The following is a 13,314-nucleotide window of genomic DNA, read 5'->3' as shown; positions in this document are numbered from 1 at the left end:
CTCTTCTCGCCGCTTCCCGATACCCGCCCCTCAGTGTCCCGGAAAAGCCCCAGAAGCAGGATACCTGCCTGCTACTCCTTCTCTCGGCGTATCGTGGTGAGCCCTGGTGTTGTCAGCCACGCAGGTGTAGCTCGTGTAGCTCAGGTTCACTCTAGGCCGCAGTGCAGCCCCAGGCACTGCTATCGGCTCCCCTTGACCTTGTGCCGATCGCCGCGCCCGCTGATGTGGCGTGGTTGCGAGTGTCCCAGGGCGGCAGGTAAGAGGCGGAAGCCGCGGTCACTGATCGAACAGAGTGCGGGTAACCTGTGAGGTGCATGTTGACCACCGTGTCCTCGTCCCCATCGCGGTCCCCTCAGCCTCATCACCCTCCTGTCACTTGCCACCACGCCACCACTTCACCGCCGCCACTGAGCCCCAGCACCAGGGTGGCGAGGCTCACAAGGACATCACTGCAGCCTTGGCTTGGCCAGGAGGAGGCCCAGCTGCAGCCTTGATGAGTATTACCTCGCTCACCACCACCACCACTAACATGACATTTACCAAAATCTTCCTATATAAGTTTTCTTCCCAGCTTGTGCCTCTTTTCTAGACGGCTACAACCCTTATCATTCTGACAAAAAGGAGCGCTCGCGCGGGCGCGCGCGCGCGCACACACACACACACACACACACACACACACACACACACACACACACACACACACACACACACACACACACACACACACACACACACACACTTATTATTATTACACACGCGCGCGCAAACAGAGGTCAGGGTGGTGTGGGGGCAGGTCACTGGCATCAGAGAGCAGTGTCCTGAAGGCCTGAGGTGGCGCTAATTTATCACCATCATCATTAGTACTGTCGTCATCATCACGCAGTGTCAGCACATTAACGCTCCCTGTTATTAGCATGAACACCGAGGCCAGTGCATGATGCTCCCAAGGTCCAGATCCAAGGTGTGTTGCGTCATTATCGGAGCTAGCGGGAGGGGGAATGGGGAAGGAGATACTGGACCACCACCACCAGCCCCTTCTATCCCACCACTATCACGTGTCGCCCGCTCGGTGCCTTCCAGCGCACCCTGCAGGCCATGGCGTCCGTAGGGGCAACGGCCTTTCTTCTACCTGCCTGATCTGATTCGCAGGCGTGGCGGTGAAGGCGTGGGTTAGTGGTCCGCCTGGGAAAGACTGGCGTCCTTGTGAGATTAGGCAGCAGGAGCGCTGAGCATCTTCCCACGGGTTTATCTGATCCCTATGCCCCTCATTGCTGTCAACAATATTCTCGCCGGAAAAAAAAAAAAATTGTGGTTATTGCATTGTGACCGAGATGGTCTTGTCCACGTCACTACGACCCCTCAGGCTTCTTGCTAGGCGCTGGTGGCAGATGCTGGTGATGCGTTGTCGATAAGATTACTTGCCTGCTCCCTCACCAGACCCTTCCCTACCTGCTGCTCCAATTACTGCCCCGAGGCCCAGGAGCCGGTGACCCTCGCCGCCTTAACTTGAGGCACTACTCGCCACCGTGTACTTGTGACAGGTGGTCAAGACACACACACCACACCACACCACACCACACCACACCACACCACACCCTACCCACACTGCGGGCCCAGACCTCCACAGGGTCCTGAGACACGTGACAGGTGTGGGCGTGTTGTGATTGAAGGATTTGAGGAGTGTGTAAAGGTTTAGAGCAGCAGAAGCATCAGCAACAGCAGCAGTTTTGCTAACAACAATAACAGTAGCACCCACCTGGCCTGTGAAAAAAAAAGAGCTTAACAGCGGATCAGAGGACTTAGTAACAAAAATGTCAGATTAAAGGTGTGTCCCCTGCAGGAAAGAAAACGTCACTTTTTGTCGTCAGCATGAGTTGGTTGCGTTGAGAAGACCCGGGAAGGACGAGTGTCATGTCACCGCTGCGAGCTGTATAAGAGTGATCTAACTGCCTCCTGTGTCATCCCTCACCCCGCGCCGCTCCCTCTCCTGGTGCCTCAGTACGAGTGGACATTTCCTCGCGTCCTGTTTTAACGCGGTTACTCGGAGCTTGTGGTAAACTATACAAAACTGAACATTATTTTCATTATCTTATAAAATACAAACGCGGAACACACATTGCGGCATGGCTTTATTACTAAATTCAGCATCCATTGGTATGTGTGGTCATTTCATCCACTAGCACAGAGGAAAAAAGTTTCCTTGCTAAACCTGCCTTCTTTCACAACTTTTCCAATATACACAAGGAAAAGCTTAGAGATGAAGAGGAAATACCACGAAAGTAACTGTAAAAACAATCCTCCGTTCTTTCCTAGAGAGAGAGAGAGAGAGAGAGAGAGAGAGAGAGAGAGAGAGAGAGAGAGAGAGAGAGAGAGAGAGGATGCGTCTCCTTGCTTTATTGATGAGGCGATGGAACATGTGGAGGGGCTGCTGACATAACCACTTCAGTACTGCACCTGTGTGTGGTGTGTCCTGTGTCCTTAGACATTTACCTCGCCAATACTCACCAGCCACCACCCACCAGCCAGTCAGCCAGTCCTCCTACCCTTCTCTTAGCCAACCGAGATCCCTGACTTTGAACCTTGCTACCTCACAGTGCATTAAACCCGCCCCGTATTCTGTTGCCAGCCCTCCAACTTCATTCCAATCTGACTATATCCTGTTCAATCCGCCCCATGCTTCCCGGTCCACTAACATTACTTGCATCCCAAAAAACCTCGCAAGTCATCCGTGCTTCATAATCGTCCCAGAACACGTACTGACCTCGTTGCATATCGGTGAAAGGAAGAGGTGTAGAATGAATATATATATATATACTCCTAATCTCCGTGTTTTTTTTTTTTTTTTTTTTTTTTTTTTTGTGTAGGGGAATGGGAAGGAAAGCGAGGAAATCTTATCAAGAGCACAATTGTGAAGTGGTGAGTGAGGCTGTAGTGGTGGTGATGTGTATATGCTACTGTCAACCCTTATCGCCTTACTCATCTCTCCCCGTCTCCATTCATCCTTCTTTCAAATGTTATCTTAATCTGTGACGAAACATTACTGTGGATGTTGCAGGAAGTGTTTTGTATTGTGAGGAGCACCACACACACACACACACACACACACACACACACACACACACACACACACACACACACACCACACACACACACACCAGAGAGAGAGAGAGAGAGAGAGAGAGAGAGAGAGAGAGAGAGAGAGAGAGAGAGAGCTGTCACCGGGCACAAGAAAGCAGTCAACATAGCCGCCCTGACCAGGTGTGTTGAGGCAGGTGGCGTGGCGTGGCGTGCCCTTGGCGGCGTGGGGAGGGTGGCGTAAGGCGAGTGAAGGCCGATTGACGCAATGATTGTACCGTGAAGTGTTGTGTTTGCAGCGTGTGGTGATGGAATGTCGTGATTATTTTATTAAGGTTGTATTTGTAATGCGTGACGGAAGGGAAAAAGACAGATTGCTTTGTGGAAGTGTGTATTGTATCAATGATGTTTGTTTTACGTAGAAAATACAGGAGCAGGGACTTTTTGATAAGTTTTGCATGTTGTGTAAAGTATGATTCGGTGATTTATTCAACTCGCTGGAACATAATAGTAAACATTAATGAACTGCAGGACACTTTGCCACCATCACCTTTAGCAGTGTTTTCGCAAGGACGAAGATGACTAGCGTTGAATATAATCCCCTGGTATGCTATAATCTACTGTCATTTGTTAAATATTTTGACCTTTACAAATAACACCAAACTTTATTTACACGGTTTTTATTTATTTATTTACTGATCTAGTGTGTGTGTGTGTGTGTGTGTGTGTGTGTGTGTGTGCGGTGTGTGTGTGTGTGTGTGTGTGTGTGTGTGCGTGCGTGTGCGTGTGCGCGTGTGTGCGCGCGCGCGCGCGCGAAATGTTTCAATTTGAACCCCAGCGAAGGCACCTGTTCGTCACCTCACCAATCTCTGCAACCCTTCTCACACCCTTTGCCTTCTGTTGTAAGACTTATGACTTAATCTTCTGACTGCTATGACTTTTAATATTATTTTTTAATGCACAAGAGAGCAAGTGAGGATGACCCAAGGATAAAAACAAATCCAGAAGAAAAAATACATGTTAATTGTCTCTCCAGTAAGGTTATCTATACAAAGTACATTTCAAAGGCACTACTTATAGCATAATGAGTGAAAGAGTAATTCATGATCTTTTAGTACCTGCAGGTTTATTATTGTACAACATAGTCAAGTAGTCATTCAGTTAGCCCAGTCTTTGTTTCATTAGCGCATACACGGTTAAGGACGCCGCTGTGGAAGGCTGGAATCATTATTTATTTATTCATTTATGCACAAGGGAGGCAGACCAAGGACAAAGACAAATTCAGAAAAAAAAGTCTTCTAACTCTCTCAACTAAAACTGTGAGGGATACTTGCTTCGGACACACCGGCAGGAGGGACTGACAAGGCTGGCAGCTAACAGGGGCACCATGAGTCACGGCTCTTCACACTTGCACTAAAAGCTCTAATACGCACAGCTGTGAATCAGTACTATTTAAATATTATGTTTTCAGATTGGATATAATTGGGATCCCGCCATTGATATGGTGATTTGAGTACAGGAAAATTATAGTACGTATGGAATTTTATTTTTATGTATACATTTTTTGTTGGCAAATGACGTGGCGTAAGCTGTTTCTGATCTACTACCCACACACACACACACACACACACACACACACACACACACACACACACACACACACACACACACACACACACACACACACACACACACACACACACACACTGCAGAGCCTCGCGATTATAATTACGTGCTTTTTCTACTGGATAAACTCAGGAAATCTGCCGAATGGCCATAAATTCATCTGTTAAAAGTAGGCGAATGTAAGACAACGCAACGAATGGGAACACGGACCCAAGACTGGTGCGATAGGCTTAGTGTGAGAGGGTTTGGAGTGGGAGTGAGGAGTGAGGCGTGTGTTACCCTGTTGGGCAGACTTGACGCGCTTATCGAATGTTTGATGTTCATTAATACTGATGACACGCTGGTGGAGGCGACACACACACACACACACACACACACACACACACACACACACACACACACACACACACACACACACACACACACACACACACACACACACACACACACACACACACAGAGACAGTGCATGACGTTTACCTTCCTTCTCTCCCTTCCCTTCTCCCCGCCACCTTCACTCATGCACGCAGCAGACAGACACACAGGGACCTGACAGACGGCTCCACGGCGCCCGTCATGACAACCTTGGTCACTGTGCTGTCTTCTGCACTGTGACGCTTCAGGTGCACCCTATATTGAGTTGTTAGCGTGAGGCACTCATCTCTTCCCTTGGCTTATCGTGGTGACTGATAGGGCTGATTGAGGAGCGAGGGCTGGGAATCTGTCTCCCATTAGTGTTGAGGTGACGCAGGGAAGGACAGGGAGAAGGGTATGTATGTTGCTTGTTACCCATGTTGTTGTTGTTGTTGTTGTTGTTGTTGTTGTTGTTGTTGGTTGTGGCTGGTTGTGGTAATTTTTTTGCCGGTGTTGGTAGCCCTGCACTCAGTTGGATTCCTTTGTTTTACATTTCTCGGTGTGCTGGTGTGCTGGAAACACGTACTTGCGGTAAAGCAAACTATGATGATTAATGATAATAAAAATAATGACTAGAAAAGTAATTTATTATTATTATTACTATTATTATTATTATTATTATTATTATTATTATTATTATTATTATTATTATTATTATTATTATTATTATTGTTATTATTATTACACACACACACACACACACACACACACACACACACACACACACACACACACACACACACACACACACACACACACACACACACACACACACACACACTATTAATAAAAGAAGGCCAGCGAGGCGAGAGGGCTGGGCGCCGCGGGGCTGTGGCGGGTGTAGCGTGCAGTGCCCGGGTGGTGGTGGGGGCTGGGGGACACCGCCGCAACTACCGGAGGGGGTTTGTTTTGGTCAGTAGCAGGGTTGCCATGGCAACTGGCACATTGTGACGACCTGTGGTGGTGGCATGTTCCGCGGTAGGGAGTGACCCATCCGCCAGCCCCGCACAGCCTGGGGTCATGGGCTGCTCCCGAGGAGCTTTGTCCCCGGGGTGTGGGCCTCGCTGTCCTGCGGAGCGGTTCCTGGTGGCGTGGTGGCGGGGGTCAAGAATGGGGTGCCTGACGCGGGGAGGTCCGGCCTGAGGGAGTGCTGTAGGGGAGGGGGGGAGGGCGGGACGGGCCAATCAGGTGTGGCCGTGTGGTGGAGGGGGCCAAGACCCAGGGTGGCGCCGTGGTGGCATCAGCACACACCCTGCCACCACAGCCGTCACCACCCGCCCTCCGCTGTCATCCCTGGCCGTCCTCACGTCCTCGCCCCGACCCTTCCTGATACCACCACCACCGCCCTGACTCTGGCCGCGGCCAGGTACGAGCTAAGTGTCAGTACTCCTTAACCCAGTGTCCTTAAGTCTGACCCACACGTTTCTCCCTTGCCCGGGCTGACCTCCGCCTCGCCACGCCTATTGATTATGGCGTGTGTCGTGGCAGGTTTGTCCTGAGACGGTGATGTAGTGGCGGGGGCGCCGGGAGAAGTAGCGTCGTAGCAGGTATTGTCACACGTCTGGTCTTCTTCAGTCACGACGACTCTGACGAGGCCTTCCTGCGGCACTGACGCTCGCGCTGTCCGCCGCCACTGTCTTGACAGATAAAACTTGGTTTGCACTCTGCAGGGGATTTAAGCAACTTGTGCTGTGGGAACTGAGGTGTGACTGGAGGGTGTGCCTGATAGGCGAATTAAATGTGATTGAAGAAACCATTTATTTTCCAAACCGCTTACTTTGCGACTCCGGTGTTATTTCCATTTTTATAGTTTTGGTATCATCACTTTCTATATTTTAGATCATTAATTCTATCACCCGTTTCCCCTTTACACACGACAAACATCGGATAAACTTTGCCGTAAACTTTTTTTTTTTTTTCTCGTCTACATTTCTCATTAACAACTGTGCCTCAATAATGGAGTCGTGAATGGCGCTGTAATGCGCATCCTTCCCTGGACGACCTTTAGTAGTGTAGTTGTGCGAGGCGCAGCGGACATGGTGTTGATGAAGCAGTCGTGGTGTGGCGGGGCTAGGAATGCACATTAGGTGCATGTTTACCTGCTGATATGTTACAGTGTTGATAGTAGCGGCTGGCCGTGGGCGGGAGCCACAACGGTAACCCGGCATGTGTGGCTCTTGCAGGTTACTCCCATCACCATCGCTTCTAGCTTCCCCTCCGTCATGTTGGGCCAACTAGATGACTATACCTGCGCTGTTCCTCTAGCAGCGTCCCTTTCTTCCACCCCATCGTCCCTCCCCCTCGGCCAAAGTCATCACAAGAAAGAACTATGTCCCGTGGATGCCACTCAACCTTCGGACGGTTTATCTGGCTCGCCAGGTGACTCGTCCCCAGCTGACGTAACCAGGACTCATCCATCCTGACGCCCTCCACCACCCCGAACTCTACACCACTGTTGTGTTATCCCATCTCCCTTTTTTATGCCATCTTTCCTTTTTTTTTCGCATCTACCCCAAGATTTCCGTTTCATTAGCCCAGCAGGGTTTCTGCTGACCCCGGCAATGATAGCATTAAGTCTCAAACTTTGCCACACTTCAGTCAAGCAACCCAGTACCCTTGGGGAGCAAAGGGAAGAAAGGTTCCCGCTGTCATTCACAACGTGTCCCACTACAAAGTGCTCTTCCTGGGCACTCCCTTGCGCTGCCCTACGCCATGCCACGGGTGCGTGGCCAGCTGGGCTGTGGCGCAGCGCGGGGAAAGATGTCATGCTTCATGTCGGGGTTAGCTTTCCCTTGTTCATTATTTACCTGATTCTGTTTTGCACTCACTGGTTGTACTGCCATGTTTGTTCTACCGCTACACCTGTGTGCCCAGCAACCCACCAAGGCACTGGACGAGGTTGAGGTGCTGATGAGTCCTTGTTCCCGCCAGACTTTCCCTCCTGGTGGCCCCAAGTGTTCACACTACCAGATAGTGTTGGTCGTGTTCTGAGTGGTTATCTTTCCCTGTCCGTCGCAGTGGCCCACTAAACTCCTCCCCTCCCCCCTCATCCCTCTCCTCTCACCCCTACCCCGCAGCACGCCCCGGAAACCCTCGAGCAGACCACCGGGTTCTCACCGTCCTTCTCCTGCCCCACCAGATCCCTTATCATGTGTTCTATTAATGCTGTGAATCTGTGCCTGTTGTGGTGCTGTCCTCTCGTGGCAGGTCACTCAAGTAAGCGTGGACAGGCCCTTGCTCGTCAGCACCTCAGCGTGGCCAAATCATTACTTTCATAACTGTCTATACGAGTACTTTATTGTGTTAGCAGGCGAGGTTCACAAACAGAGGCATTGTTGTGGAGGGTTTCATTATTTTTTCCACCATACAGCGGCGTGTTTAAAGGACGCCGTTACACAGTTTAACTGGGTACAAGTCGAGGCGTCACAGTTAGTACACCGCACCTGCACATTACCGGGCGTGTGTAGGTAGTGACCTCAGTACTGGGGTGGTGTTGCGGGGAGGTGAGGGGGCCGCCGCTCACGTCACCAAATGGTAGGTGTTTGGTGTAGTGTGGCGTGATCATGCGCGAAAACTTTTATATGATGATGATGATGATGATGATGATGATGATGATGATGATGGATTCTAAGTGGCGGCTCTGATACGCTGACATAGTTTCCCCTCGCCTGTGTTCAGCCGAAGTGTTGCCTCAGATCCGGGCCGTCTTACCATGGCGGGCGATTCCTCCGCTAACTTTCCTTTGTCATGTAATTATTCCCCTTAACCAGAGACAGAGAATTGCAACTGCTCCACACCTTGATTTTGTCGATAACTCTGAAATATGTCACATTTCACATTGAACTCTAAATACTGCGGGTCACGCTTGCTAGGTGCTGTCCCTCGCCGCCGTCACTTCTTATCATGTTGCGGAATTCTGTCCCTCCATTACAACGCCTCATCTGTTACATATTATAAGTTCGGTTAGTGCGGGCGGCTGATGTGCTGCTCAGGTCAAGTGGAGGGTGAGCGACTGGTGATGACGAGGCTGTGTTTGTGTTGCAGGGATGAAGCGGATGTCGGAGATGGAAGGAGAGACGCCACTTAAACGACCCCGCCCCGCCGGCGACACAGAACTGCGACTTCTTATCCAGAGCAAGGTAAGGGCGCGCCTCACCTGGCTGGCTGGCTGGGCAGGACCTGTGATTGGTAGTGCTGTTGTTTGTTATGAGTAGGTTTATAATGATTATTTTTAGTTGAACTAAAAATGTGTGCTGTTAAGACTGATATATCTTAATGTAAATGTCAGTGGTTCGAAATACCACCGCAGTGTTCTATACTTATCCTCATCACCTTCTGCAGAGAGCTTGCTTAACTCTTGCCTTGAAAATTTATATTTTCTTAATGTGTTAGTTTAAAGTTCACTGCACACGAATTATATGCAATATAGTGTTTTTTTTTTTTTTATTTATTATTTTTTTTTTGTGTGTGTGTAGAGAGAGAGAGAGAGAGAGAGAGAGAGAGAGAGAGAGAGAGAGAGAGAGAGAGAGAGAGAGAGAGAGAGAGACGTGCTTGGCGTTGCCCACAGAAAGAAAAAAAAAACCCTGGAAGATGAAAGTTTTAAACGCTCAAGGGCTTTCTTAGAGGACCAATACTCTACTCAATAATAATAAATGGTGAAAATTGCTATGCTGAAAATAGCTATGGAAGACATGAACTGAGAAACAGTGAGCATTATGAAGGGTTAAGTGAGGCACTATGAGTATAGTGAAGGGTTAACTGAAGCACACTTACATCTGAAACGATCACCCGCCTGGACGCGTGACTGCTGCTCCCAACAGTGGCTGTGAGGCATATTTGGTTTGAACTTTGCGTCACTTATTGCCAAGACTTATAGATAGCGATAGGTGCCTGTGACAAGGGTAGTGGACGCTCCTGACGCAGTGAGTCACCGCGCTGCAGTGGCCACCGCTGGCCTGCTGTCTCTATGCTACAGTACTCCCCTCACGCTCGAATGTTTAAGTTTTGCCTCACAAGAGTTTCTGCGTGGGAGAGATAGCGCCTCGTAACACTAGGCCGGTACTATACGACCTTGTGGTGCCATCACTCAGCCAGTTCACGAGCACACTGCAGGACGGCAGTGGTGGCAGGCACCGTAGTTCATTTGACTGATTTTGAGCGAGGACACTCATCGATAATGACACGTCAATATCTGACATATTTTGGAGTATTTGTATAAATGTATGCATGAATACGGACATGCATACATTCAATCACAAAATCACGTGGTTACAAATCCTATGCGTGTGGCCAGCGGTGTTCGTAGAAGGCAACATCATACACATCAGGTATCAGCCAGACTCCCTCAAACCTTAATGTAGTTGCCAGTGTCAGTTTAACTGCGGCAAGAATTGACGCAACAAAACCAGCAACACTTCAACGCGAGAGTAAAGATTTACAGGCTCCGGCCACTGCAGCAGAGTGGGAGTGATGGGGCGTCCTGGGACACAAGATGGTACAGAAACTTGAAGCACCGGTTATGCTGATATCTGCATGTAATCTAGACCCTCCCAAGCTCAGTAGCGGCACAGGATTGTCCATCAAGGTGATCCATGTAAAGGGCGTCATCCTCATGGGGCAAAAGTGGTGAGGAGCTTTGTCTCCCTGCCTGTAAATTCTTCCAAGATTATCCAATCTGCCATTCACTTCCAGGCGGCCACACTTAACCTGCGTTGTTCAGTTTGTCAGTGCACAAGGCTGATGTGGCAAGAGGACAGCTCTGGGCCTGGCCGCTGCAGTGTTCTTCCGTGCATAGATTTATAACGTCAGGTGATCAAGAATACAATGAAACACGAAATATTGAAAATTCCAGACAAAGAGATACAGGGATAGGAGAGTTTTATGCATGTAATGTGTTCCCCATAGATGTCCAGGCGCGTGTAACTTAATAAATTCGATCTATTTAATGATGGTAACTTAATGACTCGGCAAATTGGGTACATGAAAATGAACCCCAAGGCCATCTGAGGTCACAGGAAAACAAGGTGTAACCGTAGCAGGATCACCTTTAGAATTTTTATTTCTTCTGGTCAGCGTTTGTCAAGTGTCCAACAGAAATGTGTGTGACGGGAAACAAACATCGTGAACGTACACGAGTTCCCTGATGTTCTCCTGCATTGTTCTACTTTGTAAATACATTGTGCATCTGCATTGTTTTGTTATTGCCTTCCTTTCTTTAATCAATTACCTTGGGCAACGCCGGATACTCCATGTGTGTGTGTGTGTGTGTGTGTGTGTGTGTGTGTGTGTGTGTGTGTGTGTGTGTGTGTGTGTGTGTGTGTGCCGTTTCACTGGCACTGTGAGAGTGGAGGACGCTGTGCCGGCAATGTGTGCCATAGCGTGGCTTGGGTTGCCGGGACGTGCGTGGCGAGAGTAACGCGTGCCCTGTGTTGCAGGCTGCTGGCTCCATCATCGGCAAGGGAGGACAGAACATCTCCCGCTTACGGAGCGAGGTGCGTATACTCCTCCCGTCTCCCTTCCCTCGCCCCGCCCCGCTCCCCCCAAGCCGATCCTTTCTCTTTCTGTATCACATCTTAATATATATCTGCCTGTCTCTGATCCATTGGCCCCATAATGATTTTTTCAGTCTGTGCTAAATATTGATCTACATTGTTAGCCTCTGACTCTTGCTCTGCACCACACCTCTGTGGCAACACTGCTGCACCAGCAGCCATCTGATCCTATCTCGGGGAGTCTTATTTTTTATAATCATTATAATTGTGACTACAAACTTCCCTTCTTATTTTTTGTTGAAAGAAAACACTTATAAAACAGGCACACTTCCCGGCCAAGCAGGGTATTGGTAGGTAGTGTGCCGCCCCCCCGCGGCCCGGACCGTCCCCCGCCACCTCTCAACCTCCTCACTCATCTGCACTGTCACCTGGTCACTGTTTGATGCAGCAAAAATGTGCTGCTGGTCTCACTGGAGATGGGAATGGAGTGCTGAGGGTGTGGACCGGCCGGGGTGGCGGTGGGCCTCACGGGCGGCAGGTGGAGAGCAGAATTAGCCACACACACCTTCCACCATGACCTGCCCAACTGTGACTCAGAAGCGGCATTGGTTCTAGTTGCCCCTGGGCTGGCGGGCATCGGGCTGTGTGGCTGTGGTGCTGCCCCCCTCCCCCGGGCCCTCAGGGCCCCGGGGGCAGCATGACGGTCGTCGTGGCTGGTGCCTGTCCCACCCTCTCCAATCACTGGTGGCGGGGGAGGGCGGGGGAGCGCCCTCCACGCCAGGCCGGCCCTTGCCCCCGCCAGGTGACCCGGTGCGCCAGGCCCCTCCCGGCCCTACTGGTGCACCGGGTCACCAGCTGCACATCCCACCTAGTCCGCACAGAGGCAACCCTTAATTTACTATCCTTGTGTTATACTGATGGTGATAATGACAAGATAAAGTAGGAGGTAAATATGTGAGTGCCAGTCTGTTAACTGGAGCCTTTTCTCCCTCCCCTCTGCCCCTGCCAACGCGGCTGCCCCCGATGCCCCGCCAACGTCTGATTGGTCAATACCAACTTGTTTGTGACCAATCCCATGTTGGCCCTGCCCCCTCTCGACTGACTGACGGCCGTGGTCAACTATGATTGGTTCATGTCCCGCCCAACCAACGTCCGCCCCCCACCCCTGAGCAGAATCCAGCCAGTATTACCGTGCCCGATTGCCCAGGCCCCGAACGGTAATTAGTCCTCTTTTACTGTTTTATCGTTTTTGCCTACCATCTCAGTCGTCTAAAGATGATGTGGCGAGCCATAACCCATTTCAGTCACCTGAAGACGATGTAAACAGCTTGCGACACACTCCGAGCATCATTGTTCAATGTGGCCAGGAAGTGACACACACACGTCACTGGAGTTGCAGAAAATCAGCAGAGTCACTCGTGGCCTGCAGCAGAAATGGCTGGCCACCAATCCAGGCGTTATTTGTGGTGCTCTCAACCTGTCATGGCGTCCTGGTGTGTTACGGACGACATGATGAGTTGAGTGCGTCTAATTCCCCGTGTGCGGATGTTGTAGCAAGCTGTTAACACTGTCTTCACTGCCTGTCAAGGCTATGGCCATCCTTCCTCACCACCTCGCACCTGTGGGAGAGACTTGACGAGTCTCTGGCACAGCTTCCTGGCAGGTGTGTGAGAGGCAGCCACATGTCAAGGGTGTCTGAAATGCAGGC

At 50.3% G+C, this 13,314-nt stretch overlaps 1 protein-coding gene across 1 annotated transcript in view; it reads left to right on the top strand.

The window, feature by feature from the left end:
- Positions 1 to 13,314, top strand: part of LOC135101496 (heterogeneous nuclear ribonucleoprotein K-like) — a 99,320-nt gene that overhangs the window by 62,609 nt on the left and 23,397 nt on the right. The window contains 3 exon segments of the mRNA XM_064005547.1: positions 9,160 to 9,254; positions 11,550 to 11,606; positions 12,780 to 12,823. Of these exon segments, the coding sequence (XP_063861617.1) occupies positions 9,160 to 9,254; positions 11,550 to 11,606; positions 12,780 to 12,823 (196 nt within the window).

The sequence above is a fragment of the Scylla paramamosain genome, chromosome 6, assembly GCF_035594125.1.
Source record: "Scylla paramamosain isolate STU-SP2022 chromosome 6, ASM3559412v1, whole genome shotgun sequence".
NCBI lineage: Eukaryota > Metazoa > Arthropoda > Malacostraca > Decapoda > Portunidae > Scylla > Scylla paramamosain.
This window is presented reverse-complemented; position numbering and strand designations above follow the sequence as displayed.